The 23,988-nt window shown below is 40.6% G+C and overlaps 1 protein-coding gene across 3 annotated transcripts; it reads left to right on the top strand.

The window, feature by feature from the left end:
* The first annotated feature begins 60 nt into the window (after positions 1-60).
* slc38a6 (solute carrier family 38 member 6) lies at positions 61-23,988 on the top strand. 3 transcript variants are annotated; one of them, XM_054795489.1, is made up of 16 exons: positions 61-300; positions 1,148-1,269; positions 1,366-1,439; positions 1,680-1,732; positions 3,516-3,555; positions 9,271-9,349; positions 17,952-18,037; positions 18,103-18,161; positions 18,239-18,310; positions 18,693-18,749; positions 19,912-19,979; positions 20,508-20,608; positions 20,691-20,815; positions 21,496-21,640; positions 22,628-22,722; positions 22,797-23,988. In XM_054795489.1, the coding sequence occupies exons 1-16, from the start codon at positions 241-243 to the stop codon at positions 22,878-22,880; spliced, it is 1,320 nt and encodes a 439-aa protein (XP_054651464.1). In that variant the 5' UTR covers positions 61-240; the 3' UTR covers positions 22,881-23,988. The 3 variants fall into 3 exon arrangements, with proteins under 3 accessions (XP_054651464.1, XP_054651463.1, XP_054651462.1); XM_054795488.1 differs by lacking the exon at positions 19,912-19,979 and adding an exon at positions 19,170-19,249 and having other exon boundaries at positions 62-300; positions 1,151-1,269; XM_054795487.1 differs by lacking the exon at positions 19,912-19,979 and adding an exon at positions 19,170-19,249 and having other exon boundaries at positions 62-300.

Genomic DNA, 23,988 nt, shown 5'->3' with positions numbered 1-23,988 from the left:
CCACAACTCGTCTGATTGGTCGAGGAAGCTTTAAAAAACTCTGATTGGTCCTTATTTGCAGTTACGTCAAACATGCGACGGAAATGCCGGGCACGTGACTCGGTCACAACGACAACAAGAAGCTCGTGATAGGAATATACTAATTCAACGAGCAAATATGGGGTTATAATTATGCCAGTCATTGTAGCAAAGACTTCGTGAGAGTTGAGTTAAGTTTTGTGTTTGTTTTTTGTGCTGAAAATGAGTATCAACGGGAATGCAAATACCGAGGTGACCGACGCAACACCATTGCTGTCAAATGTAAGAAAAACACAAGTTGGAACGCTCATCTGTCTTGTCTTCTATTTAAAAGGAAAGAACAACCGAAAATATACATCTGTTTACTACATTTAAATATTTAATTTACTTCTGCGTTCTAAATATGAATGCTCCCTTTCAATAATGAGCTAATGTATGATGTCACCTTTAACCCAGAATGTTCAGAACCACGCAGACTGTTAAATGTTAAACGTTTTTTATGTCGCTCAAATCTGGCATCATTCTAACTTCTATAAATAATAAGAGAAGGACATGTTTATTAGTGACTTGTGTGACGAGCGTTTTTAACCATATGATTTTTTTTTATTATGTAAGCATACTGAGATGGTTACCGTGCAGTCTGGACTGTGACACTGACAGGGAACAATGTCATAAAAAGTTACATGAGTGAATATAAACCTTGGTTTTATTGCTGGATCAAAAAGCCTGTTTAAATTTAAGACTGTATACTGTATCTTCGTCCTGCTGGTGCGATGATTACTTCTAGTTTCTTGGTTGTGTATCCCAGTCTCGCAGGGCAATCCATGCTTGTTGTGACACTGGCACCAGTGTGGCCACTCGTTCTCTCCAGGATATCCCTTATTAGAGGGGTCAATCAGTTTGGGCAGCTCCCCTTATCCTAAGATCAGGCAGCTGTCCCACAGCCTGTAGCTCAAATCCCGTCCTATCCATTCCCATTTCCATTCCCTGATCCCAAATGCCACTGTGTTGCTGTTTCATGAAATCCATCATCAGGACCAACCAGTTGTTAATCACGCTATCAGATGAAATTCAAGTAATTAAATTTCTTTTGTTTGGTTAACCACCTTTCTTCTTGTGTTATGTGCAGCAGAGTAGGTCCAAAGGTGCCTCCTTTGCCTCGTCAGTGTTTAACCTGATGAATGCAATCATGGGCAGCGGTATTTTGGGTCTAGCTTATGCCATGGCAAGCACTGGCATAGTTGGCTTCTGGTAAGCATGCTTTGACAACAGCTTACACTATTATGAGTGTAAGATGAGTCAAGCTATAATAATACAGCTTCAATTTTATCTGCTCTTCTTGTCTAGTGTCTTGTTGGTACTTGTATCCAGCCTGGCAGGGTATTCCATACACCTCCTCCTCAAGCTTTGTGACCAGACAGGTGAGAGAGTGACAAACTTAATTTACAGAACAATCCCTGTAACCTCACTCTGGATTGAATTCAGAAATCCTGCTGATGTGGAAATTGCATTTTCTTTTTTGACTTCCTATGTGTGTGATTAAATCAGCTAATGTTAGAGATAGGTTTCAAAGCAACTGAGAGAAAACATGATGTACAGGCAGTGGGTTATCAACCAAATCTGTTTTTTTTTCATCTTTTCACTGCTGTTGTCTCCTGCAGGAATCAATTCATATGAAGATCTTGGAGGGCGAGCATTACAAAAACCAGGAAAAGTAAGTTTAGTTTTTTTGATTATTGTTAACTTATTGTGTGAACTAGACAATAGCCCCTTTATTCACCTAGTACTGACAAGACCGATGCTTTATTATACAATCATCTTTTGTCCTGGCTGTTTGTTCAGGTGGTGATTCATCTTAATAGTTCTTTTAACTATTGGTACTTTTGCACTATAGTCGTTTATACTAACAGGTGTTCCCACTAGCCTTTCAAACTCTTCTCAGACATCACCATCTCATGAGTCAAATCTTTACTTCTGATATATTCTAATACTAATAGAACTAGAACTACTGCAGTGGAACCTCAAAAGACTCCAATTCTCTGACGCTTGTTGACTTTCCATCTTTATTAACCCTACAGGCATAGATTAAGTATATTTTACCATTCTTAGCGGTAATAGAAGTGTAACCACTGTCAGTAATAGGTCAGTGAATCAATACGATATATACTTACACAGTGATTCCATTCTTCTTTTTTCACTCTTGTTGTTTGTAAAGATGCTCAATATTGGTTTTCTTACAGATATCTGATATTGTCCAGCACTTTGTTACCAATACCGATATCAACCAATACCGATATAGGCAGACCTTCAAACTCATGTCGAGTAATCAACACATTATGCTTATTCTACTGCCTCCAAACAGGCAGGAAGTGTGTTCACTCTGTGCATTGATTTCAGCACCTTGGCGCGTTTGTTCCATAGCACAATGGCATGAACGGAGTGAGCCATTTTGTCAGCCATATTGCCTCTTTGTCTCTGTGGGTGGAGGCAGGGCTGGTAGACTACACACAAAGTGCAGAAGAGTGTAACGTGGTAGAAATTATATTAGTAGATTGCAATATATTGTCATATATTTTTCAATATTTTTTTGTTGTACTTTTCTTAAAAGTAAAGTTGAAATCTCATCTTGCCTTGCTCCCGTAGATCCAATCTCGCGTATCGTCCCGTCTCGTGAACTGAGTGTCTCGTGACACCCCTAGTAATTAGCGCCTATTAAGGTGGAGCTGCATTACACACAAAGAGCAAAACGTAACATTTTACTGTTATTGCAAATTAGAGATTTACAATCCAAGGGCGAATCTTGGAAACAATTCCACACCGCGGACGACATTATTGCTCTGTGGAGCATGTCATCAGTCGGGCCCCATAGTCATTATTGGCAGAAAAAAACGATACTGATATGATCCAAATATCAAATTTTGTGCCAGTATCCATCCATCCATCCATTTTCTATGCCGCTTATCTTAATTAGGGTAGCGGGGGTATGCTGGAGCCAATCCCAGCTGATGTCCTGTAAGAGGCGGGGTACACCTTGGACTGGTCACCAGCCAATCGCAGTAGTTTTTATGCCAATACTGGCTGATAATATTGGTCGGCCGATATTATTGGACATCACTATTTGTGGAGTTATTGTTCAGTTAGCCATATTGTACTAAGTTAATCTGGAAACAGATGTTGCACATCTGTTTCTTCTTCTGTGGTCTTCATCATACTCTTCTTTGCCATCACTGGTAGCCGTCTCTGGAGAAGCTAAAGAAAAAGCAAAATTCCATTTATGTTCTCATCAAGATGAACTGTTGTGAGATATGCTGAGAATGTCACATACGGTCATGGTTTGGACCGGTTTTTGTGTGATTTTAGGTGAAAAGGTTTGGTCATTTACACCTTTTCCAATATTTAGTGCGTGTGACTTTGTGGTACTGGCTTGATGGAGGTGAACCTAATAAATTAGCATCATGGAAACGTGACTCTAACCTCCTTTTGAAATATTTTTGTAGGTTCTTGTTGCAGTCGCTATCCTCATCCAAAATGTTGGTGGTAAGTCTCCTCTTGTTTTTTTTTTTTTGATGATAACATCTAACATGTAAAATGTAAAACATGTTCTTATGATAATGGTCAGTTTAAGTATGAGGAAGAGAGCGCCCCCTTTTGGCAATGCGTCAGCCCTTTAAGTTTATTGTTCCTTGGCTCTCAAGGCTATTACCCAAAATTCTCCTGATAACCTTTGACCCCATGGCTGCAGTCCTCTCAGCCATCCTCCCCTGGGCCCGAAACCTGACTTCTGGTCTAATTGATCACTGATGGTAAAACCCCCTCGCCCCCTTTAAAAAGACTACACTTTAATGGGACCCCTCCTCTTTGGACTCCGGCCCACCTCCCTCTGCTCCCGCGGCCTCGCAGGCCATAGCGGTCCGAGGTGATAGCGCGACCGCACTCATTAGCGGCGTGGCTGAGTGGATTATTGTGCTGCCCTCTGGTATGTTTGTGGTTTTCCCAGCATGGGGTGCATTGTGGAAAAGGGTGGGCGGTCGGTGTGTTAGAGCCTCTCCAGCATGCATCTGTCTGCACCCTGGGCCCCCTTTTATAAGAGCGCAATTAGCTTCACTCTGAGTAAACATTCATCTGCACTGCCAAAGGCTGATGGGCCAATTGACCTTAATTACTGGCCAGTATACAGGCTCTCACAGTGTAATGAAAGTGACTCTGTCTTATGTTGCTTACTTTGATGACCACACACAGCTCACATCCATTTTCTCCTTACAACATGTTTTCTAACCACTCCACCAATAACCAATCTTTCTCTTCACTCAAGGACGTCTTTGTTAGAGACGTAAGTACCACATGACCTCTGTCAGTGTTGTTGCTGTGATGTCACGATAACCAAGTGCATGAAACTAAACTGATACATGGTGTCTGTTGTCTGTTACTTTTGTGGTTGGAACAATGTTGACATCTGCCAAGGTATTGGTGCCATTTTTATTTTCCTGTCATAAAAAAACACTTTTACCACTTGCATCTCTGATAACCATCATCTTAAAGGAAAACTGCACTTTTTTTGGAATTTTGCCTATCATCCACAGTCCTTATGTGAATCATGAACACATATTTCTTTCCCTTTTCTGTGCATTCTAAAGAGAGAAAACATTAGCATGAAGGCGCTAACAATTGGACGTCATGGGACCCACCTACTTTGACGATAAAGCCCTTCTAAAAAAAACTCTTAACTACGTTTTATTGTTTTGTATCCATGCTGTGATCATGCATTAACAGGTACGTTCTTGATAACATGTAATACTTACAGTATTGCCTTATTTTGATCATTTTAAACATTACTGGAACTTACTTGCTATGTGCATTGATTTCACATAGCCGATAGGAGCTAACGCTACTTCCGTCAACAACAACAGCATAGAAACTGTGTGTCTGTACTATTACTAATCATGGCAGACTTGAGCTACAGGTTATCAGGTAAGACGCCCCGTCACTGCGCAGGAAGTGACGTAGTCCTTGGGCATGCGCGGGGCCGATTGCGTACCGGGTGCGTATTGCGCAGTGACAAACGGCACCGCGTGGTTGACGTCACTGATAAGCGACTATATATCCCACAATTACTCATTTTGTCAACTTCCGGTTTAGTGAACTTGATAGCAAAATGATTTAACAAATTAAAAAAATAAACCAAAATATTTTATTTACACTCCTGATCAAAATCATAAGACCAGTTGAAAAATTGCTAGAATTTGCATTTTGCATATTTGGATCTTAATGAGGTTTTAAGTAGAGCCACAATTTGCAAAAACAAGAAGGGGGAGTGAGACAAAAAACATTTGGAACTTGTAATTTAACCAAAAAAAAAACTGAAATAAGTTGTTTGTCACCTGATCAAAAGTTTAAGACCACAGGCTATAAAAGCCAAAGTCTGGTCAAAGTGTTCATTTTCTGTCAGACATTCACACTGTCATGCCCTCCTGATGGCTAAAGCTAAGAAGCTTTCTCTTTTTGAATGTGGTCAGATTGTGGAGCTGCATAAGCAAGGCCTCTCGCAGCGTGCCATTGCTGCTGAGGTTGGGAGCAGTAAGACAGTCATTAAATTTTTTTTGAAAGATCCTGAGCATTATGGAACAAAAAAGTCAAGTGGTAGACCCAAAAAAATCACACTTGCCCTGAGCCGGAGTATCCAATTGACTGTCCATCATGGCAAAGGGCGTTATTCGACCCAAATTAAGGCCCTTACTGGTGCCGACTGCAGCGCAATAACCATCACACGGCATCTGCAGGAAAAGGGTTTAAGAAACAATAAACAAACTCAAAGACCTCGTCTCCTTCAACGCCACAAAAGTGTCCGTTTAGACTCTGCCAGGGAGCATCAAACATGGGACATTGAACGGTGGAAAAAAGTTTTATTCTCTGTTGGGAAAAAATGTAACCTTGACGGTCCAGATGGCTTCCAGCGTTACTGGCATGACAAGGAGATCCCACCTGAGATGTTTTCTACCCGACACAGTGGAGGGGGGTCCATCATGGTCTGGAATGCTTTTCCATTAAGTGGAACACTGGAGCTTAAGGTGATGCGGGGTGGTCAAACGGCGGATGCTTACGTGCAGATGTTGCAGCGGGCATCCCTCATGACTGAGGGCCCTCGTCTGTGTGGTGTGGGTAATGAGTTTATAATCCCCTTGGGGAAATTCAGTAGCACACTAGCTAGTCATCAACACATCAGCAAAACACACACGCACCACAGCGATCCCATCCATCTTATTTATCATGTATTGTTCAAAACCATGACAGGAACAACATCAAATTTAAAGCGCGTAATAAATACAGACCCACCATCCACCAGCTCGAGCCCGGACCGGTCTTCCAGAGAGGCCATGCACTGAACACACACGCACATTAGCACTCAATAAGGTCATCAAATCTTGCCTTTTTGCATTCCCACATACTTCAGTATCAGCATTTGGGACCAAATATGAGGTGAAAGAAAAAGGGTAAAAATACAGGATAGTAGTCTATCTGTACAGCGTGGTACAAGGTTAGAAGGTGCGTTCAAGGAACGTTAAACAAAGTGGGACAAAACGCTGCTCACATTAAACATGCAAAAACTCTGGGATTTCTAAATGTATATTATTTTTTTGAATGAAATAATGGCCCATATTTTCTAAATTGATATTCCTTTACATAAAATTTTATGTAGTTATTGTAGTTCTGTATTACTATGTTTACCACAGAGATATTTACATTCCTACCTTTTTTTTTGTTTATTTATTTATTTATTAGGAACAATGCATAATAATGAACATCTGCAAACAGTCCAGATGTAAATATGCCAGCTTATAGCACAACTGCCAGTTTCCATCAGAGTCCCCTGGCAGGTAACAAAGAAATAACAATAAAGAATGTAAAAACAATTGGCTCTGGCTCTGCTCCTGTCGTTGATGTTCTCCCTCAGATTGTTTTGTAAGAAAGTCCAGAATTGCATTTTGTTGTATTTGACTTTTCCATACTGAGATTGTAGCTTTTGAATGGTCCTAGAGTGCTGTGTGATGTAGCATGACACATGCATGATTGATGGGCTACTACTATTAACTCAATATAGATACAGTAATAATAATAATAGAGTAATAGTATGCCAAACACAAATGTAGAGTGATGGTAAAAAAGAAATAGATGGGACAACCCTGCTAAAGAATTTCTATAGAATATTTCAACAACATTTCAATAACTTTTGGAATTTAACGTTAACGTTAAATTCCAAAGTTATTTGATAATATGGTGTGCTGTCCACATATGGCCATGTTTTGGTACGTCTTTTATTGAGCTCACTTCCTGACCATCCATACTGTATGCTGAATACAACAAACATATCTCACCATGACAATTGTTGGTGGACTACGGTGGCTATAATTCACAGCAAACAGACTTCACTACGATGTGCTGCGTTACGGGAATGATTAGATTAGAAAAGGCCAACATCGTGTACACTCTGGAGCGGGGAGAGCCACCTCCATGGCCGGGCGATAATTTATCTTATTTATTATGTATTGTGTAAAACTAAGACATGAATGACATCAAATTAAAAGCAGAAAATGAATGCCGACCCACCATCCACCAGTTCAAGTTCCAGCCAAGTTTTTCCAGAGAGATGATTACATCGCTGTTTGACATGTGTGGTAAAAGGCAGTGCGCTAGCATGAATTAACTTGAGACAAATGTGCACATTAGCACTCAATGAGTCATCAAAACTTACCTTTATGCATTCCCACATAGTATCAGCATTTGACACCAAATATGAGGTGAAAGAAAAATGCTAAAAATACAGTAGTAGTCTATCTGTGCGGCATGAGATAAAGTTAGTACACGCACAATGGACATGCGTCAAGCGAGACGGATGTAACAGAGAGAATCCGGCCACTTTTCAAAATAAAACATTAAAAAAATGAAATAATGGAAATTATTTTTTCTTTCTGTGCGGCCCGGTACCAAATGACCCACGGACCGGTACCGGGCCGCAGCCCGGAGGTTGGGGACCACTGATCTAAAGAACAGCAGACGACAGAACAAATGTCCCCCACCCCTAATGGAATAAACACATAGCCCACAACATCTGCTGCTTTTTATTTCTACTTGCACACTCAACATCTTTTAATGATTTACACCATTCAAACGTTAAAAATGAAATCTAAACTGCAACTTTGCAAGAGTTAGTATAGTGCTAATGTAAGCTCACATCGCTCTTGCTTGTATTGAATATCATTGCATCCCTTTAAAAGATTATGCAAAAAATGGAAAAGCTTGCTTTTTTAACAGGGACCACATGGAAGTCTGTTTTCTTGTTTTTAGTTACAATTTTTGTATGATGTTTTGCTGAAGATTTTTGGCTGAATCACCCAGTAGGTCCATTTACGGTCCATTTACTGGCAGACTTTAGTGCTTCATAATGCGTTTCCTTCTTCTCAGCGAGTGTCCTTGTGTCTGTGTGGGCTGAAGGGTTATTGGAAGAATTCTCTTTTATAAACACATGCAGGATCTGAGGGATTATGGTCGTAGTTTATTTAACGGCGAGCGCAAAACCCTTTCCCTCGGGCCAGTCAGGTCCCACCTAACCCTGGCTGTGTCTGTCCTCCCAAAATGTAATCCCTTAACATTATTTGCCTTTATCACCGGCCGCATACTGCATCTGAAGTTCATTTCACACCACAAACACGCTCTTGTTCTGGTCTTCATCTTCATCTTCACTTCCATTCACCCCCGCACCCCATCACCATACACACACACACACACACGCAACCCCCCCCCCCTTGCCTCTGGTGTTTTTGGGGCAAGTATGACCCAAGGAAGTGACCCTGATCCCTTCCTCCAATTGGCTGTGTAGGGAAGGATGTTGGAGACTGATAATGTCCTATTTCCTAGTGGGAGGAAATCATAGAAGGGGGAGAAGTAGCAGGATTAGCGTCAGATATCATTATTGTTTGCATTCCTCCCCCTTCATTTCTCCATGTGGGACTCCGACGGTCCAAAGTTCTGCACACCGTCTGCACTAAGGGCTTTGCTGGTGATCCCCTTGAGCTGCCTGCCCCACCCATCTGCATTAACTCAGACCCCTCCACCCTGTGTGCTAGACCTCACCGCCCTCACACACAGCAATACAGAATCACCCAATATGTTTGGCATGCTGTGCTTTGTGTCTTTATTTATTTTTTTGCGTTCATTGCAAACGCACACAGTCTAAACTGTCCCTCTCCCTTCTCGCAGCCATGTCATCATATTTGTTCATCTTGAAGTCTGAGCTTCCTGCAGCCATCACCAGCTTCCTGAGTCCAGACCAGTCTGGGTAGGTGCACTAAGATAACAAATGTAGCTAGCCTGCATCTAAAATATTCTATATTGACAGTCCGATACAAGTAGTCCCTTCCACTTGGCACTTCTTTCCAGCAGTGCCCAGATAGAGCCCACATGATCACAACAACCGCATGTGCTAACGTGCTAACCAAGGAGTAGGAGTAATTTCTGCTGTGTGGCAGCATTGTTAAAATTTGAAAAAGGCGTAGCCTCTGAGTGCAAACCTTGCCATACAAGTTTCCCGTGTTGGCATACAACCTTATCATGCATTTGAAGCAGCATCACAAAAAAGGCATGAGGATTTCACAAGACCCCGACTCCCTCAAACAACCAGTGCTGAAACATTTGCAAAGTGTGAGAAACTCCCAGGGGACTGCAAATAGACACTAGCTCTATCAGAAAGAGCCAGACCCTATCAGTGGTGAGTAATGTTAGGTTTAAACACTTCATTGAGCACCTCGAGTCTCTCAACATTATGCTTCGCCGCCACTACATTGTCAATAAAACTATAGCCCGCATGCACAAAGAAGTAAATGGGTCCGTTTTTCTCATACCTACTGTTGCTGACTATTTTTCTATGTTTGAGTAACATCACTTTTTCCAATACTTTTTCTAATACTAATACTTTTTCTAATACTCCACACTACAAAATAATATAAGTATATATGATATGTGCTGATATCGAATCTGTATTGGCATCTGCCGATACCCAAAGCTACAATATCGACTTCATTACGAAAGTGAAAAAGTTCTATCGAGACAGCCCTAAATGACCCTAAATGGCTTACCCTGTTGCCGTGTTTTAGCTATGGGCGCTGCAGTATTGTACAAAACATAATCCAGACTGAAAACTCCACTTTGCTGCAGCAGTTTGTTTCCATGCTGCCCTCAGTCTCCTCTTGAATAAGATGTGTCTCCTTATAGTAGCTGTCCTGCTGAGAGGTAACTACAGAAGAGCCTCATTGTCCCCCTGATTTGTTCAATGTGAGGGCGTAGAGAGGGCGGAGTTGCGTACGCACATTTGGACAGCGAGTGAAGCACAAATTGTGTGAGTGGGTGCGTCCGCCAGTTTTTATAGGACTGAATATTTTTGTCCAAACGCACATTTTGGGTTTCTGCCGTACGCAGACTTTTAGACTTAGACTTTAGACTTTGTGAGTTCCACGCACAGTTTTATAAGTGAGGCCCCAGGGCAAGTACAGTTGAGTCCTGTGAAGTGACAAAAGCGAATTGGAACTTGAAGTACTGTTGTTGTGGGCTGCAATTTATTATTTTCTTAGTCGATTAATCTGTAACTTGTTGTTTCAATTAATGGAGTAATCTGTTAGACCCTAGACGGAACAAAATATTATGAACCAAACACAAACAGTTACGGCTTTCGTCCGCAACATATCAGAAAAAGAGTCAAAAATGTCCGTCACTCTTGTCCAAAGTCAAAGCTAATGTGTGTGAATATCGTCTTTTGCCTAAAACAAAGATAATAGGTCTGCTTTCATGGATGACTAAGGAAATGAAATAATATTCACAAAATCAAAATCACAGGATATTTACATTTTAAAATCAAAAAACAATTACAGTAATCAAATACCAAAATAGTTGTCGATTAATTGGATAAATATTCATCGATTATTTGTTGCAGCTCTACTGTTGTTATCATACAAGCTGTATATGTGACCATTTGTGTTCTGTGCTATAAAAATACAGCATCTATGGTGGCAGACAAACGACAATAAGCCGAATGCATCCCACCTGTTGGTTATCTTAATAATCATATTGTGAAATTAATTCCTAACTAATCCCAAATTGAGAGTTATTATCTTTATTGATGCAGCTTTTGCACAGATGTACCTAATGCTGTGGTGGACGAGTGTAAGTCGGTTTTGACCACAAAGCTACTCAGCAAGAAACCTGAGAATAATGTAGTGGAGGGCAATGTCCCCCTAAAGCTTTACCACTATACTGTACTCATACTGTATGTGTGTTAAAAAAGGAAAACAACATATTAGCCTCAGATGCACACTGTCTTCCTCTGCTCTGTAGCGCCGCACCCTCACAGAGAAATTAAAATCAAAGCCGTGATTTCTGTCGCTCTATTATTGTCCACACTGGATGTGAGAGCTGTAGCGGCTTTCACTTCCCTCCATCAGCAGTTGGATCATCTGTTTTTTATTAGCTCTCTGCTTTCACCCTCAAATCTGTAGCACATGTTCTCTGGAATCAGACTGATACAAAGGGATATCAGTTTTGCCATTCTAATTACAGCGCGCCGCTGAGAAAAACAAAAGGTTTCTGTTAATGAGTTGGCTTTGAGAAGCGATCAGAAGCGCACTCAAGCCCATCAAAGCCGAAATAACTGAGATGATTTGTATTACAGTGTCTTCTATTAAAAATTGTTGCCATTTTATGGCCCATTTATCGGAAAGCGGCCGGCGAAAGATAAAAAAAAGTTTTTCCCCTCTCATGCTGAGCTGTGGATGTGAGATTGCGCAGCGTCGGCCAGCTTTATGCTGTTATTAAAACACGTTGTTGAGACCGACTCCAATGCAGTCCTGTGCCTTGGAATTGCATGAAATTTTCCACATTTCATGGGTCTTCAAGATATCATGCCCCTCTGAATAAGCCTGGGGTCTCCTTGGAATGAAACCTCAATGAAATGTTTTTTTGGTATAACCCGTACTTGGAAACAGCTCTTAATCCATTGATATATCACTCGGGTTCTGCTAGACTCATTAATTACCATTCAGTAGGGATATCCGATAATATAAGCCAACTGATAATATCGGATGATATTGGCAAAAAAAGATATATGGCTTTTTTCTGCCATATATCTTCTATGATATAGGCGCGTGACTGATGACGTACTCCGCATGTTTGTAATTATTTCCTATGTTTTGACTTTGGATTTAAGTATGCAATTTGCAACAAAGTGCTGGTTATGCGAAGGGGGAATAAGGTGTCTTCCTTTTAATGCTTTAATCATCTTATATGTTTTGTTCATGCTGTATTCATGTGTGACGTGCTGAATGAGCCCAGTTTATAATTTCACTGACTGTATTAGTCCAGAGTTTCATCCTTTGCTATTTACTTTGTTCTTATGTGGATGTTTGTGCCAGATAGAAATGTGCAGCTTTCTCCAGCATTCTTTAATTCGATTCTTATTTGTGAATTTATTAAGACTAACCTGTCTTAGTTAGTGATAGTAGGAAAACATGTTATTGTAGTTGTTAGCGTTTATTTTTAGTTCATGATTTTTTAAAATAACTTCTTCAGACCACATATTTATTACATTCTATTACTCACATTGGATATTGCAGTTTTGGCCTTATTTTGAACAAACAGTGTTTATTTGTAAAATGCATCCAGTGGCATCGCAGTAAAAGAAGCTTCATGTGTTCATTTATTACACAACATGTGACCTGACATTAGTTTGAGGGTAGAGCTTTCTGCCTATATCAGTATCAGTTGATATCCGTATCGGTAATGAAGTGCTGGACAAATTCGGTATATCGGATATCGGTAAGAAAGCCACTACCTAGCATCTCTGCTCTTCAGTCTTAATTGCTGAGTACACTAATTCCTTGGATCCACTTATCACAGTTAAATGGTTCATATATATCACATCTTCTGAATGCCTCATATTTGTATTTTCATTCATTTTGCTAGTTTTATGCTTAAAAATGCTTAATTCAGGCCAAGAATACATACACTATGCATATTTTTTTATTAATAATAGGCCGTATTCAACCATGAAACAGCCATCATTTATTAATAAATTTTTGAAAAACCACAATAGAGTGAGGGTGTGATGTTGGAACCCTAATGAAGCGAGGGATGACTGTATAGTCAGGCAAGGTTTGGACAATTCTTTGCTTCTAATTGTGTGTAAACAGTTTAGGGAAGGTCTTTTGTTGTTCCCCTGTGCCCAAAGGCACGTAAAGACATGCTTGGATGAGTTTGGTGTAGAAGAACCTGAGCGCTATGGCTCTATCTAACACCTTCAAAATGAACTGGTGCAATGATTTTGAGGCTGGCCCAGATCCAACATCTGCTGCCTTTGACCTCACAAATGTTCTTCGGTGTGACTGGACAACATTCTCACACAGACACATTGTAAAATCTTGTAGAACATCTTCCCAGGAGAGTGAAAATTACCCAAATTCTAACATGACAGTAGCCTGTGTTACATCCAGTTACCGGGCAGATTATGTGAAGAAGCAGAGACAAATCCATCAGCGTCCCATGCTAAGTCTGTAGCTGCAGTGAAACAGCCGTAGAGGGGTCACTGAATGTTGATGTGGTCAGGGCAGGTGCTGCTGACTCTGGGATCCGCATAAAGAGCACTGGAGCCAGGCACCGTGACCCTATGCTGCAGTCCCCACTCCCGGCACCACTCCTCCCATCTGACCTCGACCCACAGCGGAGCCGACATGCCTTCCACATGTGTCACTTCCAACACACGGCCCACCTCAATCTCGATTAAACCAAATATTATTCCCCTCTGTCTTTCTCAAAACCAAGCGATACATGGTCTGGTCTGATGTGTTGGAGCTATGTAACGTTTGAATGTGAATTACATAATTGTTATGGTTTGTGAGAGTTAAAGCCTTTAATGGGTACCACATGAGGGGTCTGTCGCTCTGTATTTGAGCATAAAATGGAGACAAATTTCCAGAGACGTCTCATTTTAAGGAACTTTAAAAAGCATCCCTGCTGTCCCTGACATTTTGCGACCACGTTTTTTCTGGATAATGTCCTTCAGCCTCGAGTAGCTCATGTGGGTTCCTTATTTTTTAGAGGCTGAGAGAGACATTTGTGCTGGTAAAGAGCTAATACATTGATGAATTCTCTGGATGTTCTTTTGACTACCATAAATCCTGGTGTATAAACCGCACCCGTGTATTAACCGCACCCCCATTTTCAGGCTCACGGCGGGGGAAAAAAAAAAATTTAGTCCATAAATGCTTGCCAACTCTTTCATCTCAAATCAACATGCGTAAAGTTACTAAGCAATTTCAAAAAGAAGAAGTGTGAATTTGAATAAACTCCAACGTTGTATTGTATTTTACATCATCTGCAATGTTTTAATGGAAGCTTAGGTTAGCTTCAGTGTATATAGAGATCATTTCACTGTGTGAAAATAAAGACAGCAGCCGTCAGATAAGTTAGAAAGAAATTGCATACACAAGCATTTTCAGCAACTGTACAGCAGAGGGTGCTAAATTCAAAGCAACTGTCCGACCCACAGACTGCTATTCCCAAATGGGCTTCTGGTCAATTTCTCCCAGTATTTATAGCCAAATTTTGGCCTAGCGGACCCAAGCGTCCACGAACTTGCGTCTAGCGGCGCCAAACTTTGACTGGGCGTTGTTGGAGCGGTGATGAACTTTGCCGTGGCGGAAAATTGGCCGCTCCTCACCGCTTGCAATATTTTGTGCAGCTCAAAACTTTCGGAGCTGTAGGAGGGACCATCAGCGGTGGCCGAGCGGATACGGCGTTGCCTTAACGGGGGCCAACTTCTGTTAAACAGTGGTGAACGGTTACGAGCGGTGATGAATTTTTTTCACCGCTCCAGGAACGCTACAGCAAAGTTCAGGCGGTGTGACCGGGCTTGTAGTAGGAGTGATCTTCCACTGAAGCGTTGTAGAAGCATTGTCTGATATTATTTTTCAGTCCGAGTCTGGTCACAGACCTGTCATCGTATATAAACCGCACCCCGATTTTTTGCTTCTTACCGGTGGAAAAAAGGCGCGGTTTATACACCGTGATTTACGGTACCTTTCTTTCATTGACATTTTAAAGGGGCTTCATACAACGCACTCCAAATTACATTTTTGAAACCAAAAAATCTAAGAACACCACAACTGTAATTTGTCTTGAGTTTCTGCTTGGCCTGATAAATAACTGGCGCTCATGGCTGTCACTCAGGGCTGTTGGTATTCCTGTACATATTCGTAGCGCATACTCACACAAAAGCAGTCTCAAATAAGCAACCCATAATTTAAATTCATGTTGTTATGATAGGCTATACTTTCAATGATAGTTAACGTTAGTAGCTACTGTAAACTTTGCCAAGTTGCTATCATTAGCTGACTACAAACGATACGTTTGAATGTTGGCACCCATTAAGCAGCCAGAAAAACCCGTTGCAGACAGTCCCTTTAAGACTATTAAAAATTAAATCCCATATTGACCCAAATACACTCCTGATCAAAACTTTAAGACCAGTTGCAAAATTGCAAGGATTTACATTCTGCACTGTTGGATATTAAAAAATGGGAGTGAGACAAAAATAAAATTTGTGTAAGCAATTTATTGCAAACAACCAATAAACTGAAATAGGCTGTTCATCATATGGCCAAAGTCAAAAACCCAAAACTCCCCTGACATAAAAATAAAATGTTCAAAAAAGGACTCACTAATGCGTCATTTTTGTTAAACGCCTCAAAAATTGTTTTGTGCATGCTTGATGCCAGTGTTTCCAGGAGCCTACTGGGAATGTTGCTCCAGGTGGTGAAGATGTCTTCATGGAGGGCATCTACAGTTTGGAACTGATGTCCATTTTTGTAAACTGCCCTTGCCATCCATCCCCAAATGTTCTCAATTGGATTTAGATCAGGGGAACACACAGGATGGTCCAAAAGAGTGAGGTTATTCCTCTGGACGAAGTCCTTTGTTAGGCGGGTATTGTGAACTACAGCATTGTCCTGTTGAAAGACCCAGTCATTACCACACAGACGAGGACCTTCAGTCATGAGGGATGCCCCCTGCTACATCTCCACATAGCCATCCACCGTTTGACACCCCTGCACAATCTGAAGCTCCATTGTTCCATTGAAGGAAAAAGCACCCCAGATCATGATGGCACCCCCTCCAGTGTGCAATGTGGAAACATCTCTTTGTCATGCCAGAACGTTGGAAGCCATCAGGACCAGGATTTTTTCTCATCAGGGAAGAAAACTTTTTTCCATCTTTCAATATCCCATTTTTGGTGCTCTCATGCAAATTCCAAACGGGCAATTTTGTGGTGTTGAAGGAGACGAGGCCTTTGAAGACCTTTTTTGTTCTTAAAACCCTTCTCTCACAGATTCCGTGTGATGGTTATTGGACTGCACTCTGCACCAGTGACAACCTTCATGTGGCCCGAGGATCATCCCGTGTCTTGACAGACAGCCAATCGGATCCTCTGGCTCAGGGCTGGTGAAATTTTTTTGAGTCTACCACTTCACTTTTTTTCTCCCATAACCCTAAGGACTTGAAGAAGTTAAAAATGTCAGTCTTTCTGCATCCAACCTCAGCAGCAATGGCGAGCTGCGAGTGGCCTTGCTTATGCAGCTCAACAATCTCACCGCAATCAAAGCCGCATTTTCCTTTGCCATGAAAAGGTCATGACAGTGTGACTACCTGACAAAAAATTACATTGAATCCACATTTTTGCCAAGATTTTGGCTTTTAAATGGCTGCTGAACAGCCCATTTTACTTTAATGGTTGCTTGTATTTATTTTTTTTTGTCTCACTGCCATTTCATTTTGAAGCTCTACTTAGAACCTCCTTAAGATCCAACAGTGCAAAATGTAACTTGTTGCAAATTTTTAATTAGTCTTAAAATTTTCATCTGGAGTGTATATGACAACCCTTAATACAAGACAATCCCCTTTTTCAAAGTCTGTTTTTGGAAAAGTATTTTTTCAGATTTTCTTTTAAATGTCGTGTTTTCACTGTCAGTGAAATAACTACTAAATCGTAATTTTAAAAAAAGGACATCATGATTTCTCAGCTGCTCGACAGTTGTTTGGTGAGTTTGCTTCACTGATCACATTATCTTAAAATTAGCATCACAACTCCTCCGCTGCTGTCACTTTTTTTGAGCAGCTGCATCTCTCCAGGTCACAGGTATATGTGAGTGACGGGAAGAAAAGCTCTGAGAAGTTTGGTGCCATCTCTTGTGTAAGACTCTAGACAACAAAAGTGTTATCTTCTGGACAGTAATTTTAAACATTTCAGGTTGGATGGTAGAAGATTTCTCAGAATGTTCTGAACTTCTATGTCAATGCCATTGTTGTACTGGTCAGATTAAAGTTGCCTGGAGGAGTTGTGCCACAGCATGGATGTAATCCAACTTCCCATTGCTGAAAACATGTTGTTCTTTAGTAAGCAAACTACTTTAGACTGAACCAATACCGTCTCTGCTGTTGACAGCTGAGTAAATCACTCCTTTTTGCCTCATCAACCACACAGAATTCTTAACAATCAATAAATCAATTAAGCCTAAAAATAATTCATTTTAAACAATACATTTTAAATAAAATGCATGTCAAACCTGACATGCTTAAACTAAAAAATTATAGTAGATTTAAACAAACATTCAAATATTTACAGGATACATTCTGTAATAAGAATAAGTAATCTATCATGCAGTGAGACATTGTAATACTGGTGACAGTAACAATTAACCATGAATTAATACTTTATTTGTGTGTTGCATGTGTATAATTTTCATTTCAATCAGCCATGTACATCTTTATTGGCATCTATAGTGGTCATTTGCCTGCTCATGTCTGTTATCCTCTATTTTTTTTATGTATTTTATTTTTAGCCAGACCTGGTATCAAGATGGCAGACTGCTGCTGATCCTCATTACCCTATGTGTAATCCTTCCTCTCGCAATATTGCCAAAAATTGGTACGTAAACAAATCATCCTCAGAAGGCATCTAGACAGGTCACCAGATACGTCTTTCTGTTTTAGGTTTCCTGGGCTACACAAGCAGCCTGGCCTTCTTCTTCATGCTCTACTTTGCTATTGTGGTAAGATCTGATATTTGCATATTTTGAGTTTACCTTCTCTGTGTAGTATTTGACCCATTGGGTTGTCTCCTCCTCAGGTTGTGGTCAAGAAATGGTCAATCCCCTGCCCTCTGCCACAAAACGTGACCACGTTTTTAGGTGTATATCAGGTAATAGCAACAGCTTCCTTAACCTTCCTCCTCCTTGACCATGGCAGTCAAGACTAGACTAGACTAGCTTGATAAGGACCAGAGAACGCTGTGGAGTGACTGCTACCTTAGGGGAAGGAAGTTCAAGTGCCCCCCACCACCGCCCCCTAACCCCCCTTTACATTTCCTCAGCTTGGAAGTGACCTCTGACCTCTTTTATTATACAAACCATACTATAACTCCAGACGTGGCATGGCTTAACTGAGAGGAATGTTTTTCTTTCAGCCCCAAAACGCTAAGCAGTGGAATTTGGATTTTTTTCTGCCCTTCTCCTTCCTATTTGCCGCATGTCATCTCTCTTTTCAGGAATAACACTCTCCCTCTTCTCTCCCTGTTTATCCAGGTATCAAATTCCTCCGACTCGGATTGCACACCCAAACTTTTCGTCATCTCCAGTCGGGTACGTACATGAAACAAACCCTCCCTGCTGCACGCACACACATTAAAAACAGAGCGAGGTGGCCGTGAGAAGTCATTAAAAGCGAGTCTGCTGCAGTTTGTAAGCACTGATGACAAGTCACACTTTCACCTTTGAAGGATGGACTGTGTGTGACTGCAGCCGACACGTGTGCATGCAGAAAGCTCATAAAGTGCATGATTTCAGCTGTAAAAATAACCTTTCTGAAAATACATCCATGATGACATACATGTGTAGTGTATTTATTTATATGAACAAGTGCATTTCCACTTTATTTTGTTACATTAGCTTACATTTAAGCTTACATCAGTGCAAACCATACCTCCATCTCGTGGATCCTAACACCTGTGTAAAAGTGTGAGCTGATAATGTGCTAAAAGCAACACGACTGATGTGTTTCAGAGTGCCTACGCTATCCCCACCATGGCCTTCTCCTTCCTGTGCCACACTGCCGTCCTGCCAATCTACTGCGAACTCGACCGGTCAGCTGTGCACCGCTGATATTTCACTGACTAACACTATGTTCACACAAATACAGAGATGTTTAAAAACTTGGGGAAAATGATATGCCTTGCCTTTTGTCCACATGTAAATCCATCCATCCATCCATCCATCCATCCATCCATCTTCTATGCCACTTATCCTCACTATGGTTGCGGGTATGCTGGAGCCTATCCCAGCTGACTTTGGGCGAGAGGCGGGGTACACCCTGGACTGGTTGCCAGCCAGTTGCAGTTCACATATAGACAAACAATATTAGTTTTTATTTAAAATAATGTTATTTGACTGCATTGTCAGATTTTTTTTATTTTCATTCATTCTACATTCATGTAGACAGGAAAGGGAGGGTTTTTTTTGTTTGACGTAATGCTTCGCACCATTCTCCCTGTAACATTCCAATATAAAATAAAGTAATAAGATTACTGTAAATGAATAAAACTGAAAAACAAAAACAATCCTACCGTTCACGAGATGTCTTGATCAGGAGCGCAAGTGGAGGCAGGAAGGAGGAGGAGGACTAGCCTGAGTCGAAACGCGACTCAAAGACTCTAAGAGTCAGCTGGTCTCACAGACAAACGCACACGCACTACACGATAATGCTGTGTGCAAAATTTTAATTTGTAACTTAACTTAATTGTTTAAGTTACTTTCAGGGGGACTACGAAGAGGAAGGAAGTTGAAGGGACAAGCGTGTCTCTCACACAAACTCACGTACGTGCTGTATAACTCAGCCAATGAGATGAGAGCGGAGGCGGTGCCCCGAAAATCAGCCAATGAGAGCGTGATGCGTCAGAAAGCGTCACCAACTTTACATAAATTCTTTATGTTCAGTGGAATTTATGTAAAAGGAGGTTTATGTTATGCGAGGTACTACTGTAAATGGTTTACTTTGAAATCAAAGTGCATATAAATTGCACATAAGTTAAAAGCCCGAATAGAAAAGAGGTACATTTACACTCAAAAATAGAAGTAAAATCAAACCAGACAAAAATGTATCTTTATAGGTCATTCATTGAAATACCACAAAAAAATACATTAAAAAAAGTATTACTTAAGTACTTCCTGCTCCTCTCTGATTGGCTGTGAGAGATCACATGGTACTGCATAATAGTGAGGCATGTGGCCTCCATTTTGACTTTGACATTGGTTATCAAATATGGTTCCTCGGAATAATACAGATAAATAATAGAAAATAATCCAGTTTAAATGCATCATAGTGCATCACTGCATGTCTTTTAGGCCAAGTAAAGCAAGGATGCAGAATGTGACCAACGTCAGCATCAGCCTCAGCTTCCTGGTTTACCTCGTTTCTGCCCTCTTTGGCTACCTCACCTTCTATGGTAGGTTGCACCACTGAAAATGTCGTGTACTCCACCAGGCCATCTGCTTACTCTTCAGTATACTTTTCTTGTCTGCTTGTAGCTCACGTGGACTCTGAGCTATTGCTTGGCTACGATGCCTACATGCCACGCGACATCTTGGTGATGACGGTTAGGCTCGCGATCCTCATCGCTGTGTTGCTGACTGTACCGCTTATTCACTTCCCGGTGTGTTACCACCTAATATGCAATTTCATCTTATTTTGTGATGTGTATGATTTTTTTTTTCCTGTTTAATCTGATAGCCAAAATACAAAATATAGTGACTAATGTCAGATTGCTGTCATGAACACTTTGAATGCCGTTCATCCTCTGCAGTATACAGACCCTTTCCAAAAAATTTGAATGTCATGGAAAAGTTGTTTAATTTCCATAATTCCATTCAAAAAGTTAAACTTTCATAGATTATAGATTCAGGGCCCACAATTTAATCGATTTCAAGTATTTATTTGTTTATTTTTACATAATTTGGGCTTCCAGCTCATAAAACCCACGAAAACAGGAATTCAAAAAATTAGAAAGTTACTGATCACAGCATTAAGTACATCTAAGTGCACCTAAGTGTACATTAAGTGCACCTAATGAAGTGGGCGGTCAGTGTATGTTAGGAAATCATTGTAATCAGGTGTTTACCTTATTATTGGGAACAGAACCTTCACGATACATTCACAGGGTCATTCAAAAATTAAAGAATACCTGATGGAATACATTGAGGTAGTCAAGGACCGTGATAGTTATCTTTGCAAAGGCAGTTTTGGTCCAGCTTGTGTTGGATATGAATACATTTTTAGGTGTTGCTTGTCATTCTAATTTGTGTGGTCTTGATGAGGTGTGTGTGTGTTTTCCAGGCACGTAAGGCTACCATCTTGCTCCTGCGAGGAAATCGTCCCTTTTCCTGGCCGATCCACATCACAACAACTGTGGTCATCCTGGGAACGGTCCTGATGCTAGCCATCTTTGTGCCCGATATCAGAAATGTCTTTGGAGTTGTGGGTAGGTTTACTTTTCTTTTCTTTTTTTTACATTTGTCATGGAGACAAGCAAGTATATGCTTCATATTGTGGTCACGTTTATTTTACATAATGTAGTCCCCTGATATACAGGGGATATTAAAACTATAGATTGAAACTTTGGTTTCCAAATTGTCGACTTTGGAACCTCCAAAGTTGACAATTTGGAAACCAAAGTTTTACATTTCATACCACCGTCATGCATGACTTTTTGTGAGATGTCGGCAAATCTTGTGTGTTTTGCTGTTCTTTTGCACTGAAAAAAACCTCTATTAAAAATACATTTACTTTGAAAAATCCTCGTAACTTTTAGCATGATGATATTGACACTTTACCACTGTACAGTAAAGTAACACTCTTTGTTTTTGTCACGTACAATCTAAACAGGATCTGTATGTAAATCTTATATTACAAATGTGTTTTGTTTTTTTTTTAATGTGCCGAAACGACGTAAGGTGTATTTGATTTTTTGTAATACTGTATTGATTTTTAGTGATTCAGAAATACTGAGTAACAGTTATATGTATCTGTAGTTTATCATATTGGATTATGCTAATATACACTGTTTTATTTTGTTTTAATTATAAAACAAATAACATTTATTTCTGATTGCAACCATCTATATTAAGACAGCACTTGACTAAGAAGCTCGTAGACGAGCAATGATAATAGATCATTGTTCAAGGTTGCCCTTTAGTTGGGCAGACAATATCCAGGAAAGACGGGGGATAACTACACGTAACACTATCCATAACATACTTAAAACATCGCCTGTACTGTAATAAAGGTTGTGTTCCACTGTATTTTTTTTGTCATCATGGTAAATGATGGTAAATCATTAGAAATGACCTAATATGTTATTTTGAATGATGGAGGCGGCACTTGCATTATCTGCTCATACAATATTTATTGTACCGTTAGTGTTTGAAGCAGTGATTTCCACACACACATTGTCCTCTTTGTCTGCCAGGATCAACGACATCCAGCTGCCTCTTGTTTGTTTTCCCCGGCATCTTCTACCTTAAGATTGGCCGCCAACCTCTACCATCTTTTGACTCCGTTGGGGTAACTGTTCACATATTTTTAAAAAGCACTTACAGAACCACCTCTTACGTTTTAATGCAATATTGTGTTTGTAGGCGATGGCTCTGGTGGTCTTCGGTTTGATTATGGGCATCATCAGCTTCTCAATCATCATCTTCACGTGGATACAAAGCTCTTAGCCCACATTTACATGAGACAAAGCTTAAAAGGGTAAACAGGGAGGATGCTACCAAAGAACTTGGATGAAATAAAGGGACAGGTGCTAATCAAGTGTCCCCCTGAAAAGTTGTTCTCAACACATGTATTTCTTGTGAATCAAACACCAACATCTAAGAACAAAAACAAAACGTATACATCCATGTATTCACTCTAAGGGTTAGGCACAATGACGGTTTTTGTTTTGCATTACCATTATTTTCAGAGGTGTTTTGTTTACATTTCAACTTTCCACTATTGCAACTCTTGCACATTTTCAAATCAAAAGCATCGAATCAAAATGTTTGAAAAAATCGAATCTGTAAAGTAGTTTACTGCTTTAAAGGCAAATTGCACGTTTTTTTTTTATTTTATTTTGCTCATCGTCCTCAATCCCTGTGTGACAAGAACACATGACCCCTTTTCTGTGCGTTCTAGATAACGGCCTTGTGCTAGCAGTCTTTCCACTAACAGTGCACGTAATTGGGATTCATCAATTACTCCTATAAAGCCCTCTGGAAAAAAACTACAGAAACCTCCAGCAATGTTTTATATACATGCTGTACCCATGTAGTAACAGGCACGTTCGTGATACCATAACGTGGCCGAGAGAGTCAGGGCCAACATAACTTTGTGGCATAAATGTGGAGCTTGCCAAGCCTTACTGACCGAAGTGGAGTGTTTCTGCTGCACACTATGTTACTATCGATGGAAAGGCTTTGTGTATCTGGCGAGGAGGACACTGCTCCAAGAGACTGCATCCCAACGAAGGATTGTTAACGCTAACAAACGCTGCAGCGGTAGAAACTGCCAACACACCAGATGTAATGGGACACACACCTTCCAAAAAGTTCAACTTTTGTCTTGTCAGACCACAGAGTGTTTTGTCAAAGGTCTTGGGGATCATCAAGATGTTTTCTGGCAAAACTGGGACGAGCCTTAATGTTCTTTTTGTTCCGCAGTGGTTTTTGTCTTGGAACTCTGCCATGCAGGCCGTTTTTGCCCAGTGTGCCAGTAACTGAGGCAAGGGAGGCCTGCACAAAGGACCATGTAGGTTTGGATTTTTTTTTCCCTTGATAATAAAAAGTTTCA

The sequence above is a fragment of the Dunckerocampus dactyliophorus genome, chromosome 13 (genome assembly GCF_027744805.1).
Source record: "Dunckerocampus dactyliophorus isolate RoL2022-P2 chromosome 13, RoL_Ddac_1.1, whole genome shotgun sequence".
NCBI classification, from domain to species: domain Eukaryota; kingdom Metazoa; phylum Chordata; class Actinopteri; order Syngnathiformes; family Syngnathidae; genus Dunckerocampus; species Dunckerocampus dactyliophorus.
Note: the sequence above shows the minus strand (reverse complement) of the source record. Positions and strands in the feature narration are given on the sequence as shown.